Source organism: Lepidochelys kempii, chromosome 27 (genome assembly GCF_965140285.1).
Source record: "Lepidochelys kempii isolate rLepKem1 chromosome 27, rLepKem1.hap1, whole genome shotgun sequence".
NCBI classification, from domain to species: Eukaryota; Metazoa; Chordata; order Testudines; family Cheloniidae; genus Lepidochelys; species Lepidochelys kempii.
Window position 1 is genome coordinate 3,062,498 of NC_136406.1, and position 14,972 is coordinate 3,077,469.

At 65.5% G+C, this 14,972-nt stretch overlaps 1 protein-coding gene across 1 annotated transcript in view; it reads right to left on the reverse strand.

Annotated features, from left to right (window-relative positions):
• The window catches only part of ITGA2B (integrin subunit alpha 2b), a 64,605-nt gene extending 50,461 nt beyond the window's left edge, over nucleotides 1-14,144 (reverse strand). The window contains 5 exon segments of the mRNA XM_073325514.2: nucleotides 109-158; nucleotides 9,525-9,690; nucleotides 10,238-10,335; nucleotides 11,629-11,759; nucleotides 13,737-14,144. Of these exon segments, the coding sequence (XP_073181615.2) occupies nucleotides 109-158; nucleotides 9,525-9,690; nucleotides 10,238-10,335; nucleotides 11,629-11,759; nucleotides 13,737-13,951 (660 nt within the window). The 5' untranslated portion in view covers nucleotides 13,952-14,144.
• Nucleotides 14,145-14,972: the final 828 nt, after the last annotated feature.

Consider the following 14,972-nt stretch of genomic DNA (forward strand, 5'->3'; position numbering starts at 1 on the left):
GGCATGCACCCCCCCAGGGGCACCTGCGCACACACCTCCAGGGGCACTCCCGCTGGACCCCCACCCCCAGGGACCTCTGCTGGCCGGGGCGCCCCGGGCCGTACTCACGTGGGTGATGGCGGTGCTGAAGCCCACCTGGCAGTACCGCTTGTCGTAGGCTGTGGAGAGGGGCACGAGGCGTGTGAGTGCCACGCTCCTGGGGCAGGGGGGCTGAGGGACGTCGGGGGTCGCCCCTGCAGAGTTTGGCTGTGATCTCTGCTGGGCAGAGCCCGGCCTCCAGACCGGGCCGGCGACCCTCTCATCTGCCCCCGAGCAGCGGGATGCCAGCTGCTCTGGTGTCCGTCCATGGGTCAGCGCCCCACGGCCAGCCTGCTCTGCAGGGAGCGAGCTGCTGGGCCCACGGGGCGGCCGGACGCCTGGGTTTGGCCTTCCCGGGGTGAATCTGGGGCCCAAAGGCCTGGGCAGAAATCTCCCTACGCGGGACCCCGGGGGGCCCATGGGCTGAGCCCGCCGCGGGCACGGGGGCCTGGGAGTGAGGGGCCTCCCGGATGCCACCAGTGCCCCCCTGCCTCCGGATCCAGCCACTGCCCCTCATGAGGTCTCCGGGAGCTCCCTGGTCTGGGTGCCACAAGGGGAGCCGTGCCCAGTGGGTGCTGAGAGTGACAGGCTGGCCCTGGGCTCTGTGCCTCAGTTTCCTCATCTGTATACGGGAGCGTGGCTACTTCACTGCAAAGGGGCTGAGGGCTCGGCTGGAAGGCTGGGCGGGAGAGAACAGCACCCAAGCCACGCCATGGGGGAAGCCGGGGGGGGCCCTGGAGGGCGAGGGATCGGGGGGCCCTGGGGGGCTCTGAGAGTCGGCACAAGAGGAGCAGCAGCATCGGCCTTGGGCACAGCCCCCACGGGCTGAGCGGGGGGGGGGACTGGCGGGGGGGTGTCGAGGCGCGTGGCTGTCGCGAGATGGGGGGGCGCAGCCGCACGCAGGGGGCAGTTGGGAGAACAGCCTCCGAGGCAGGTGCCCCCCCAGCTCCACGTGCCCAGCCGGCTCTGTGGGGGGGGGTCCCGTTACCCAATTTCCACTGGGAGGGGGAGTCTGAGCTGCTGGGGGCTGAAAAACCCTAGTCCAGGCTCCTGCCCCTGAGAGCTTCAAGAGACAGAGCACCCCCCCACCCACCCCCCATACACACCCCACCCCCCACACCCCCCATACACACCCCCACACCCCCCATACACACCCCACCCCCACACCCACACACCCACACACCCACACACATCATACACACCCCACCCCCCACACCCACACCCACACTCCCCTCAACACCCCCCCACACACCCCCCATACACACCCCACCCCCCACACCCCCCCACACCCACACCCCCACACCGCCCATACACACCCCACACCCCCACACCCCCACTCCCCTCAACACCCCCCCACACACCCCCATACACACCCACACCCATATCCCCCACACACCTACACTCCCCTCAACACCCCCCCACACTCCCCTCAACACCCCCCCACACCCCACCCCCACCCCCCCCATACACACCCCACACCCCCACACCCCCCCACACCCACACCCCCACACCCCCCATACACACCCCACCCCCACACCCACACACCCCCACACATCATACACACCCCACCCCCCACACCCACACCCACACTCCCCTCAACACCCCCCCACACACCCCCCATACACCCCCCACCCCCCACACCCCCCCACACCCACACCGCCCATACACCCCCCACCCCCCACTCCCCTCAACACACCCACACACACCCTCCATACACACCCCACCCCCCACACCCCCACACTCCCCTCAACACACCCACACACACCCATACACACCCCACCCCCCCACACCCACACCCACACCCACACTCCCCTCAACACACCCCCAAACACCCCCACTCCCACACACAGACACACACACAACCACCCACACCCACCAACAGTCCCGTCAACACACAGGCACGCACCCCCCATACACACTCACACCCCCATCCCCCCCACACTCCCCTCAACACACACACCGGGGCTCCCTGCATCCAGGCCCCTGCCCCGGGCTGGGCGGCACCGGGGGCTGCCTCCCTCCCCCGACCCAGCCCGCAGGCTCGCTCCCCCCTGCCAGCCCCCAGGACTGCGCGGGCCAAGGGGCAGCAGTCGGGGGGGGCAATCCAGGTCAGGTTCCCCCCACTTGGGTGCAGGAGCGGGATGCAAGGGTGAGGGGCAAAGGGGGCACAGTGCAGGGGGCAGGGACTGGGGTGAGGGGCAAAGGGGGCCCAGGGCAGGGGGCAGGGACTGGGGTGAGGGGCAAAGGGGGCACAGTGCAGGGGGCAGGGACTGGGGTGAGGGGCAAAGGGGGCCCAGGGCAGGGGGCAGGGACTGGGGTGAGGGGCAAAGGGGGCCCAGGGCAGGGGCCCAGGGCAGGGGGCAGGGGCTGGGATGAGGGGCAAAGGGGGCCCAGGGCAGGGGGCAGGGGCTGGGATGAGGGGCAAAGGGGGCCCAGGGCAGGGGGCAGGGGCTGGGGTGAGGGGCAAAGGGGGCACAGTGCAGGGGGCAGGGACTGGGGTGAGGGGCAAAGGGGGCCCAGGGCAGGGGGCAGGGGCTGGGGTGAGGGGCAAAGGGGGCACAGTGCAGGGGGCAGGAGTCAAGGGATTGGGGCGCAGGAGGGGGCAGGGGTTGGGAGGGAAGGGGGTGTAGGGATTGGGGTGCCGGAGCAGAAGCAGGCAGGGGCGAAGGGGGCACAATGCAGGGGTTGGGAGAGAAGGGAGGGTGGGGAGCCCGGGGAGCTCATGGGGGCCAGGGGCAATGGAGGGATGCCACGCCCACGGGGGCCAGGGACACCAAAAGGCAAGTTCGCCCAGAGTGCCATTTTACCTGAGGCCGGGGGAGCCTGGAGCTGGTGTGGCTGCGTGGGGAGGGGGTGTCGGAGGCAGGGAACCGGCGGTTGTGGGGGAGGGAGGCATTGGGGGCAAGGAACAGACGTGGCTGCGGTGGGGGTGCAGGGAGCTGGCGTGGCTGTGGGGGATGGGAGCATCGGGGGCAGGAAGCTGGCGTGGCTGAGGGGGGGGTGCGGGGAGTCCGTGTGGCTGTGGGGGATGGGGGCATTGGGGGCAGGGAGCTGGCATGGCTGCGGGGGGGTGCAGGGAGTCCGCGTGGCTGTGGGGGATGGGGGCATTGGGGGCAGGGAACAGTTGTGGCTGGGGGGGCGGGTGCAGGGAGCCGGCGTGGCTGCCGGGGGGGGTGCAGAGAGCCGGGGGGTCTGTGGGGGAGGTGGGTGTTGGGGCAGGGAAAAGACAGTACCTTTTCCATAAGTGGTGTTCTTTGGGATGTGTTGCTCACGTCTATTCCACACCAGGTGTGCGTGCTCGCCACGGGAACCAGTGCCGGAAGTTTTTCCCCTAGCCGTACCCGTAGGGGGAGCGCCCCCCGCGACCCCTGGAGTGGCACCTCCATGGGGCGGTACCCGGGGAGCTAAGCGCTCCCCCGCACCCTCAGTTCCTTCTTGCCGGACAACTCCGACAGGGGAAGGAGGGCGGGGTGCGGAATAGACGTGAGCAACGCATCGCGAAGAACACCACTTACGGAAAAGGTAACTGGCGTTTCTTCTTCGAGTGACTGCTCACGTCTAGTCCACAGTAGGTGATTCCAAGCTATACTGTGGGAGCGGGAGGAGTTCACAAGTTCCCAGGACGGAGCATAGCCCTGCCGGACCCGGCATCATCCCTGGCTTGGGAGACGATCGCATAGTGCGAAGTGAACGTGTGAACCAAAGACCACGTGACGGCCCTACAGATGTCCTGGATGGGGACGTGGGCCACGAAGGCAGCCAACGAGGCCTGTGCCCAAGTTGAATGAGCCCTCACAATCAGTGGCGGGGGGACACCTGCCAGCTCATAACAGGAGCGGGTGCACGAAGTGATCCGATGGGAAAGCCGCTGAGTGGAAATCGGCTGGCCCCTCGCGCGCTCGGCCGAGGCAACAAACGGCTGCGAGGACTTTCTGAACGGCTTGGTCCGCTCGAGGTAGAAAGCTAGAGCCCGCCGCACATCGAGCGTGTGGAGACAGCGCTCCTCACTGGATGCGTGGGGCTTGGGGCAGAGGACCGGCAGAAAAATGTCCTGACCCATGTGGCAGGCGGAGACCGCTTCAGGGAGGAACGCGGGGTGTGGGTGGAGCTGGACCCTGTCTTTATGAAAGACCATGTACGGCGGCTTGGAGGTCAGGGCCCTGAGCTCCTAGACTCGCCTGGCTGACGTGATTGCAACCAGGAAGGCCACCTTCCTCAAGAGGTGGGACGAGGAGCACGTGGCCAGTGGTTCAAATGGGGCCTCGTGAGACAAGCCAGCACCAGGTTTAGGTCCCAGTGCAGGACCGGGGGTCTAGAATACAGGAAAAAAAGGTCCAAACCCTTAAGGAACCGGCCAGTCATAGCATGGGAAAATACCGCGTGCCCTTGCACCGGGGGATGGAAGGACGATATGCCTGCCAAGTGTACCCTGACTGACGAGGGCGCCAGGCCCTGGGCCCTCAGGTGGAGGAGGTAATCAAGGATAAGCTGGATCAGGACACCCACCGGGAAGACACCCTGGTCCACCACCCACCTAGAAAACCGGGACCACTTCGCCCAATATGCGCGGCGAGTGGCGGGCCGACTACTTTCGAGGAGGACACACTGAACTTGCTCTGAGCACGAACTTTCCGCTCCACCTAACCACTGAGCAGCCATGCCGTGAGGTGAAGAGCCGCCAGGCTGGGGTGCAGGAGGTGGCCCTGGTCCTGAGAGAGCAGGTCCAGGTGGAGTGGCAAGGACAGAGCTATTGCCAGGCCCGTGTGGGTCCCGAACCAATTCTGCCTGGGCCACGCCAGGGCAATCAGGACGACCCGGGCCTTGTCCGTCTTTATCTTCTCCAGGACCCTGCTGATTAGAGGGAGCGGGGGAAAGGTGTAGAGAAACTGGCCTGACCAGGACAGAGTAAAGGTATCGGAGATAGCGCCCCTCCCCAGGCCCCCTCGGAGCAGAATCGGGGGCATCGCCGGTTCTGCCGAGTCACAAATCGGTCCACCTGGGGAGTTCCCCACCTTCGGAAGAGCTGGTGAGCCACTTCTGGGTGGAGGGACCTCTTGTGTTGCGAGGAAAAGTCCCTGCTCAAGCGATCTGCCTTCTCATTCTGGGCACCCCGTAGGTGGAAGGCCTTCAGGTGGGTGTCGTGGGCTGTACAGAAATCCCACAGCCTGAGGGCTTCGTGGCAGCGGGCAGAGGATCGGGCCCCGCCTTGCCTGTTGATACAGAACATCGAGGCCGTGTTGTCTGTGAGGACCCTGACCACCCTGCCCTCTAGGTGCAAGCGGAAGGCCACAAACGCCAGCTGCCCCACCCTGAGCTCCTTGACGTTTATATGTAGGGTCAGGTCTTGAGCCAACCACAGGCCTTGGGTCTGAAAGTTCCCCACATGGGACCCCCAACCCAGGTCCGACGCATCGGCCACCAGCTCCAACGATAGGGCCCTGTCCCTGAATGGGACCCCTTGGAGCATGTTGTTTGGGGCGGACAACCACCGTAAGGAGGTGATCACAGAGTCTGGCACAGTGAGGACCTTGTCCATCCTGTCCATGGCCTGGGAGAACTTCGAGGCCAACCAGAGCTGGAGGGGCCTCATCCTGAGTCTGGCATAACGGACCACGTACGTGCACGCCAACATGTGAGCCAAGAGTTGTAAGCAAACCCTGGCTGTTGTCACCGGGAACCTTGTGACCAAGTCGATGAGAGTTTTCAGGGTCTCAAATCTGGCAGGAGAGAGGCCCTGGCCGACGCTGCGTCCAGAAGCACCCCCATAAACCCTATGCATTGGACTGGGACTAATGTGGACTTGGTGTTGTTTACCAACAGGCCCAAGGTGGTGCACGTGGACAGGAGGGGTGCCACGTGATCCCTCACCTGACAAGCCAGCTGTCCAGATAGGGAAATATCTGGACCCCCCCCCCCGCCATCTGAGGTAGGCTGCTAGCACCGACATGCATTTTGTAAAGACCCTGGGGGCAGTGGACAGACCAAACGGTAGGACCACGAATTGGTAGTGATTCTGCCCCACCACGAAACGGAGGAAGCACCTGTGCCCCTCGAATATGTGGATGCGTAAGTATGCGTCCTGCAGATCGAGGGCAGCGTACCAGTCCCCGGGATCCAGGGAGGGGATGATGGAGGCCAAGGAGACCATGCGGAACATGAGCTTCACCATGTACTGGTTCAGACCTCAGAGGTCCATGATGGGCCTGAGGCCCCCTTTGACCTTCGGGATAAGGAAATACCGGGAGTAGAACCCCTTGCCCATGAACTCCTCGGGCTCCGCCTCTATCGCTCCTAGACCTGGGAGCCGCCCCACCTCCTGCTAGAGCAGAGCTTCGTGCGAGGGATCCCACAAAGGGGACGGGGGCAGGGGGTGGTTGGGCGGGGAGGAAGTAAACTGGAGGGTGTAACCCCGGGAGATGGTGTTGAGGACCCATCGGTCTGAGGTCAGCCGCGACCACTCCAGGAGGAAAGCACACAACCGGTTGGAGAAGGGTAGCTTTATTGGGGGTGGATCCCTGATGAGGACTGGCGGGGTGCCCCAGAGTGTCCTGTCAAAAGTGCCTTTTCTCCGCCTGCTTGCCCTTGGAGGACCCAGGCTGCGGGGCAGGCCGAGACTGCCTCTGAGGGCGTCTCCCGCTGCTTCTTATGGGAGGCCTTGTACATCGGGAGGGCGGCCTGGGTGGGAGTCTGCTGCGGCTTGAACTTAGGTTTTGCTGGAGCCAGGACATAGAGGCCCCGAGTCTGGAGGGTCGTGCGGGAGTCTTTCATGCCATGCAGCCTTGTATCTGTTTCCTCCGCAAACAGAGTTTTGGCATCAAACAGGGGATCCTGCATGGCAGTCTGCGCCTCGCTGGGCAGCCCAGAGAGCAGGAGCCACGACTCCCATCTCATGCGCACCACGGAGGCCACTGATCGTGCGGCCGTGTCCTCAGCATCCGAGGCTGCCTGCAGGGCGCCCTAGGGGCCGCTGCCCCTTCCTCCACTAGCGCCTTGAACTCTTTCCTATCGCGCCCCTGGAGGGAGTCCTCAGACTTGGGCAGGGAGCCCCACAGATTGAATTCGTACAGCCCCAGGAGAGCCTGATGGTTTGCCACTTGTAACTGGAAGCTCGAAATGAATAAACTTTCCCTCCCAAAGAGTCCAGTCATAGAATCATAGAATATCAGGGTTGGAAGGGACCTCAGGAGTCATCTAGTCCAACCCCCTGCTCAAAGCAGGACCAATCCCCAATTTTTGCCCCGATCCCTAAATGGCCCCCTCAAGGATTGAACTCACAACCCTGGGTTTAGCAGGCCAATGCTCAAACCACTGAGCTATCCCTCCCCCCCTCCAAGAGTCTTTGTCCTTTGGGGTCGGGGCTGACTGACCCAGACGTTCCCCGTGGTTGGCCGACTTGACCACCAGGGAGTTGGGCCCTGGGTGGGTATGCGAATACTCATGCCCTTTAGCGGGTACAGAGTACTTGCGTTCCGCCTTTTTAGAGATGGGGGCCAACGAGGCTGGTGTTTGCCACAGGGCATTTGAAATCTTAGCCACCCCTTCATGGAGAGGCGAGGCCACCCTGCCCGGTGCCGAAGGGGACAGCACATTAACCAGGGAGTCTGAGGGCTCCTCTATCTCCTCTGCCTGGAGGTGGAGGCTTGCTGCCACCCGCTTTAAGAGTTCTTGGTGGGCCGTGAAGTCCTCCTGCGGGACGTAGGGGGGCGGGCAGCAATCGCCTCCTCCGGGCAGGGCGAGGAGGCCGGTGCAGAGCTCTGGGTGTCGGCCGGCACCGGAGGGTCCACCACCTGGTTGGACTCCGGGGACGCACGTCCTACCAACTCCTTTCTCGGGGGTCTGGAGAGGGAGGCCGACGGTGCCTCTGAAGTTCCAGCCACTGAGTGAGCTCCCACCGGGGCTGCGCCGGAGGCCACGGTGCCCACGGGTACCATTGGGCTGGCCATGACGCTCGGTGCCCCTGCAAACCTGTTCAGGTTGCCTGGCCTGGCCCATCGAAGGACAGCTACGAATGGAGACCGGGCTGGTGTAAGATCTGCTGCTGTCCCTGGACCAGGAAGAGCTACGACGGCCACGGGACCGTGATCTCGACACGGAGGACCGGTACTGGCGGTAACAGCTGCTCTGAGAACGGCCTCGACCAGCAGACCCACGATGGCAAAATACTGGCGATCGACACCCGGGGCTGCGATGTCTTGGCAGAGATTTGGAGCGGGAGTCCGAGCTGGAACGGGGTCGATGACTGTGCCGTGATTGACTGCGGTACCCTCTCCGAGATGAGGACCGACGGCGAAGCCCGCTGAGGTCCTGCAGATATTCGCTCCTTGAGGACAAGCGAGTCCCGGCCCGACGGAACCCAGCCAGACAGTCTGGTCGGCGTTGAGGGCGATCCACCTGGACTCTCCCCAAGCGATTGCTGGGCCGTGATCAGCGTCGGGAACGTTCCCTCAACCGAGACCGGTACCAGGCTGGAGGCGACTGTGGAGATCCCAGCGGCGGCGCTCCGAGTACCGGCATGGACATAATGTCCCGGGCCAGCCGGAGGGCTTCAGGCGCGGACGGCATCCGGACATCCGGAGAGGCCTGTTCCAAAGGGGCTGGGCTACTCCGCTCAACGTGAGACGGAGGCCTGGGGCCCGGTGGGGATCGGGGACTGCCCAACATGGGCCTGGCCTCTGTCCCTGACTTCCCTCGGTGCCGCTGCGAAGACGGAGTCTTCCTGGCCCTCTCGGTGTGCCCTGTGGGTGGGGTGCGGTGCCGACCAGGCCTGGCCCCGGAGGGTCGCCGCGTGCCGATGCCGCGGTGCCAGGTACCGGTTCGGAGCGGCACGCTGGAGTCGGGGTCAGGGCTGACTCCATCAGGATGGCCCGGAGCCTAACGTCCCTTTCTCTTTTGGTCCGAGGCGTAAACGACTTGCAAATCTTGCACCTTTTGCTGATATGGGCTTCTCCCAAGCAGCGCAGACAGTCTTTGGCATAGAACGCCTGCGAGAGCCGCACGACGTAAACCCCGGGGCGCGGGGCATGCCCCGGCCCGGGCTCACTGACTGACTAAACTGACTGAACAGCTAACGAACTACAGTTCGTACTAACCTGAACCAACGGCTCTGGGGACGAGCTTCACCCCCCGGAGCAGAGCGGTTCCGACGCCCTTCGCTGGCGGCAGGGAGGAACTGAGGGTGGGGGGAGCGCGCAGCCCCCCTTATACCGCGCCCGGCAGGCGCCGCTCCAGGGGTCGCGGGGGGCCCCCCCCACGGGTGCGGCTAGGGGAAAACCTTCTGGCACCGGTGCCCGCGGTGAGCACGCCCACCTGGTGTGGACAGACACGAGCAACCACTCGAAAACGAAGCGCCGTGGCTGCGGTGGGTGCGGAGAGCTGGCCTGGCCATGGAGGAGGGGGGCATCGGGGGCAGGGAACCGGCGTGGCCGCGGGGGGGGGGCGTCACTTACTGTAGCGCCTATGAAGGTACGTGGCCTCCATGTGGTGGCAGCGGCAGGGCGCGTATTCGGTGAAGCGGCTCAGGCCCTCGGTGGCCACGAAGCAGGTGCCCACGGGCGTCTGGGTGGCCTGGGCCGTGCCCTCGAAGACATTCCAGTGCTGCAGGGGGGCGCAGGCCTGGCAGGACGACCGGACACTCAGCGCCATCCGCTGCAGGTGGAATCCCAGCTCACCTGCCCCTCGCCTGGCCAGGCCCAGCGCCCCCCAGCACGGCCTGGAACCTCCCGCCCCTGGGCTGGGCTCCCCCTGCTGCCCTGTCCCCCCACCCCCAGCGTCCGTCCAACCCACAACAAACCACCAGCGCCCACATCCCCACCTCGTCTCCCCGGGGCAGGACAGACCCAGCACTGAAATGCAGCTGCCTCTGGGGCAGAGCACGGCAGCAGGTTACCAGGACACAGCGGCTGAGAGCATCGGGAGAAGAACCAGACCCCTCTGCTCTGGGGAGCCAGGGGCAGCCAGGGCCCCAGCTGAGCCCCTCATCTCAGCACATCCCCTCCTGGCCGGTGCGGGACGGGGTCACTCCCTGCCCTCTGAGACGCCCCCAGCCAGGGGTCTCCCACCCAGCCCGACCCTGCGCAGCTCCCCAAGGCGGCCGATCGCCAGGCGGTTGCCAGGCTGCGTGGGCACGGGCAGGGGCAGGGGCTGCGCCCGGGGCACCCACCACAACGTTGCCGTCCCAGCTGTTCACAGACGCCCCGAACCACTGGTGAGACTTGTAGGTCTTCAGCTGGAGCAATCCCTTGCTCTCGGCCTGGTCCCCTGTGGGGACGGGCAGGTCAGCACAGACTGCGGTGCAACTGTGGGAAAAACACCCGGAAACGCCCCCCCCGGGATCCCCAACACGCCCCACCTGCCCCCACCTCACCCCGGGGCCCCTACCACGCCCCGATCCACAACTGACCCCCCACCCGACCCTGGGGTCCCTACCCCCCAGATCCAACCCCCCCGAACCCTCCCTAACCCTCACCTCACCCCGGGGTCCCTATCCCGCCCCGATCCACAACCCACCCCCCCACCCTCCCCACCTCACCCCGGGGTCCCTACCGCACCCCGATCCACAACTGACCCCCCCCACCCGACCCCGGGGTCCCTACCCCCCAGATCCAAAACCCCCCGAACCCTCCCTAACCCCCACCTCACCCCGGGGTCCCTATCCCGCCCCGATCCACAACCCACCCCCCCACCCTCCCCACCTCACCCCGGGGTCCCTATCCCGCCCCGATCCACAACTGACCCCCCCACCCTCCCCACCTCACCCCGGGGTCCCTACCCCTCCCCAATCTACAACCTGCCTCTCTATCCCCACCCAGGAGTCCCTGCCTCCCTGCCCCACAACCTACCCCACCCACCACGGGCTCCCTACCCCCCAATCCACAACCTGTCCCACCCGTCCCCACCTCACCCCGGGGTCCCTGTCCCCCAGAACCCTCCCTAACCCCCACCTCACCCCAGGGTCCCTACCCCTCCCTGATCCACAAGCCGCCTCCCCCACCTCAGGGTCCCTCCCCCTCCCCGATGTACAACCAGCCCCCCCACCCAGGAGTCCCTACCCCCCTGACCCACAACCTGCCCCACCTCACCCCGGGGTCCCTAACCCCCCAATCCACAACCTGTCCCACCATCCCCACCTCACCCCAGGGTCCCTACCTTGCCCCGAACCACAACCCACCCCCCCACCTCACCCTTGGGTCCCTACCCCCCCGATCCAAAACCCGCCCCACCCACTGCCACCCTGGAGTCCCTACACCCCTGATCCACAACCTGCCCCACCCACCCCGGGCTCCCTAACCCCCAAACCAAAACCCATCCCACCATTCCCACCTCAGCCCGGGGTCCCTACCTCGCCCCGAACCACAACCCACCCCCCCACCTCACCCCGGGGTCCCTACCCCCCCGATCCAAAACCCACCCCACCCACCCTGCACCCATGTTATCCTGGGGTCCCTACCTCCCCCCCGAGACCCACCTTCCCCCCTGCCCCCTCTGGCCCACAGTAACTAACACCCCCTGTTTACCGCAAGCTGCCCTCTCGGCCGGCTCTGGCTCACTCACCTTTCGGATCAAACTCTATGATGCTGCATTGGGTCCCGCCGGGCGCCCAGGGGCACAAGTACACAGCTCCAGCCTCCACCACGCCGGGCTGCGAGGTGTTGGCCCGGGGCGCGCCCACCACCACACTCATGCTATGGGCACAGGGGGAGGCTGTCAGGGCAGGACCCCTGGTGCGGGCGGGAGCAGACTGGGCTCCGGGGGCCTGCAGGGAGGGTGGCTTTGGGATGTGAGCTGGCCCGGCTCCTCATCCTGCAGGCCTCCCCCCCCAGATCCCGGTGCCTTCGGTCTCAGAGCCCCGCAGAGTCCTGTCACCCCCCCACCCCCACTGCAATGCAGCCCCCTCTGGGGTGGGACTTGGCTGCTGTTTGACAGAGCAATGCAGCGCCACCTGGTGGAGGGGACAGGAAGGGGGGCAGCCTCAGACAATCGGGGGATGAAGGACATTGGCAGCGGGGTCCAGGCTCAGCTCCTCAGATGGACTGAGCCAGCCAGGAGTCAGGGGCCTAATCCACTGGGTCTGCGTCTGCAGCAGCGTCTGGGCAATGCCCACAGGTGCCTGGCACAGACGCTGGGGGGCCCTGCCAGTCTCACCCCCTGGCCCAGCCCAGCCCTGGGGCCAGAGCGACATGGCACAGGAGGGGGAGCACCGCAGCCCGCCCGCTCAGAGCCTGGCACCCTCCCAGGGGACAGCTGTTCCTGTGGACCCCCTGGGCAGAGGGTCAGCCCAACACCTCACCCCACTGCAGCCCCAGTGCCGTCCTCGCCTGCCCTCCCCCACTGGGGGCACTAGCTGGGCCATTCCCTCCCCCACTGGTGGATGGAGCCAGGCGCCCTGGCTTTGCCCCGAGCCCCAGAGAGCCGGTGGGGCCAAGCCACTGGGAAGGTCACCCCTTGGATTGTCCCAGCTGCCCCGTCACCTGCTCATGGGGCAGGCAGAGCCCCAGAGCCGGGCCGGCTCCTGTCAGCTCCCAGGGGTCTCCTTGGCCCCTTGGATGACATGACCCTCCGATCTCCCCTCGGCCCCAGGGACACCTGACACCTCCCAGGCTGCTTGGCCCCTGAGCAAACTGCCCCGGGGTCCCTGCCCTGGGCCAGGCCCCTGCTCCGAGCCCGGTGAGCCCCACGCCTGCCGGGACCTTGTCAGCAGCGTGCGCGGTAGGAGGCAAAGGGCAGGGGGCTCAGTGTTAGACGTGCGCACCCCCCCCCGTGCACACGTGCATCACACTCCATGTGTGTGCACACTTCACATGCACACCTATGCACACGTGCCCACAAGCACACACAGGGGCAGCTGGCCACAGTGGTGTAGGTCTTTGGGCAGGAGAATTTCACAGCAGGAGAAACCCCTGGGGGGAAAAGGAGGCAGTCGGGGGGCTGGGGGTGGGGGGCTGGTCTGTGCACTTGCAGTTTGCCAGCTTACTGGGGAAGGCTGGAGCATGGGGTTGGGGGGGAATAGGGAGCGTGGACATGATCCTGGGGGGCAGAGCGTGGGAGCCAGTCCAGTGTGCCGGGAAGCAGGAGGGAGGGGAGGGGAGCGATAAATTGGACTGGTTTTCCCCTTAGACCTGCTTCCCGGGGGATCTTACCGGCCAACTCCTTGAGTTTGCTAAAGTGCCCTCCTGAAATCCATTGTCTTTATTGTGCTGTTTTCCCTCCTACCAGGCTCCAAAGGGAACTAGCTCAACCCCAGCTGCCTTCCGCCTTCAAACTCACCTGTGTCAGACTCGAACCCAGGACAGCCTCTACCCTGGTCGCTTCCTCCCCCTTCTGAACTAAAAACTTGTCTCCAATACAATCCACCCCACCCCCATCCTGGCCTTCACCCTGCCCCAACCCCAACCCCAACCCGGCCTTCACCCTGCCCCCACGCTCACGCTGCAGCCCAACCCGGCCTTCACCCCAACCCCCACCCCCACCCCCACCCAGCTTTCACCCTGTCCCCATGCTCACCCCCCATCCCAACCCGTCTTTCACCCTGCTCCCACCCCCATTCTCACCCCCCACCCCAAACCCTGCTCTGCAGGTGCCCCCCTGAGCATCTCAGTTCTTGGCTCTGACAAGTGGGGCCTGCGGATGTGGCTGGGGGCATGAGCCTCCCCATCACCTACCCTCCCTTCTTGTCCTTGAAGAAGTCCACGGCGAAGCCAAAGTAGCTGTGGTCAGGCCCGGCGTAGACGGTGGGATGGTCCGAGCGCAAGTTGAAGGCTCGCGCCGGCCACAGCCCCGGGGGAGCCAGCAGCACCTGGACCCAGCACCAGAGCCACAGGGGAGGCAGCGGCAGCCACGGTCCCTGGGCTCCAGCCATCATCCTGGCGCGTGGCATCCCTCCTCCTCTGCCTCGTGGGGATCGAACGCTCCAGGCAGGCCCCTGCAAACGGCCCGGCTGCCAGCGGGTCCTTATCAGAGGGGATGCAGCCGCTTCCGGTAGGCCTGGGGCGCTGCCCAGAGGGGCTGGGGAGAGTATCAGCCTGAGAGGAGAGCTGCACGGCCCCGGCCCTGCCAAGGCCCAGGGGAGTGGAACTGGGTGGAAAGGCCCAATCGCTTAGAGAGGAGACCAATGAGGGGACGTGATACGAGTCCAGGGGACAGCAAGTGAAATTACAAGGGGGGAAATACACAACATGTCATTAGCCTGTGGAACTCCCCACCACAGGATGTGGTTGTGGCCAAGAACCTAGCACGATTCAGAAAGGGACAGGACATTTCTGTAGGAAACAGGCAAATCCAGAGCTGGCCTCATTAATGATGACGAACATTGGACAGTGGAGGTGAAACCTGGTGCAAGGTTTAAGCCAATCTCTGCCTGTCAGAGCCAGGCTGAGGCTGGGGGGGCGATTATCACACAGCTGGCACTGCAGTGTTCCTGCCCCTTCCTCTGCAGCAGCTGGTGCTGCCCATGTCAGAGCCAGGGCACGGGGCCAGATGGACCCACAACATGGAGGTGGGAAACGGCAGCGCTGGTGTGCCGGGGGCTTTCTCACCCCTTCCTGGCCGGAACTGTCCCACTGGGCCGCCTGCCACCCTCATCTGCCCCAGGCGCGGCCTCACGCTTCCCATGGCGTCAGCACCACACGGGGCAGGTGGAGGACAGGGCTGAAGTGGCCAAAAGCCAGGAGTGATTTGGGGTTCCCAGCTTGAGGCACCCCCAAGGGCCCACGCTGGCCAAGGGGGCTGGTCAGCAGGCCTGGCTCCTTGTCTCCCTTGGGGTCACCCAGTCCCTCCTCCCCTTTCCAGGCTCCCAGCGCCCTGCAGGGTGGATGTCCGCAGTGGGCGGAAGGGGAGCTGAGGCAGAGGGTATGGCTTGCTCCAGGTCACACCTGGCTGAGCTGGGAATTGCCCCCTGT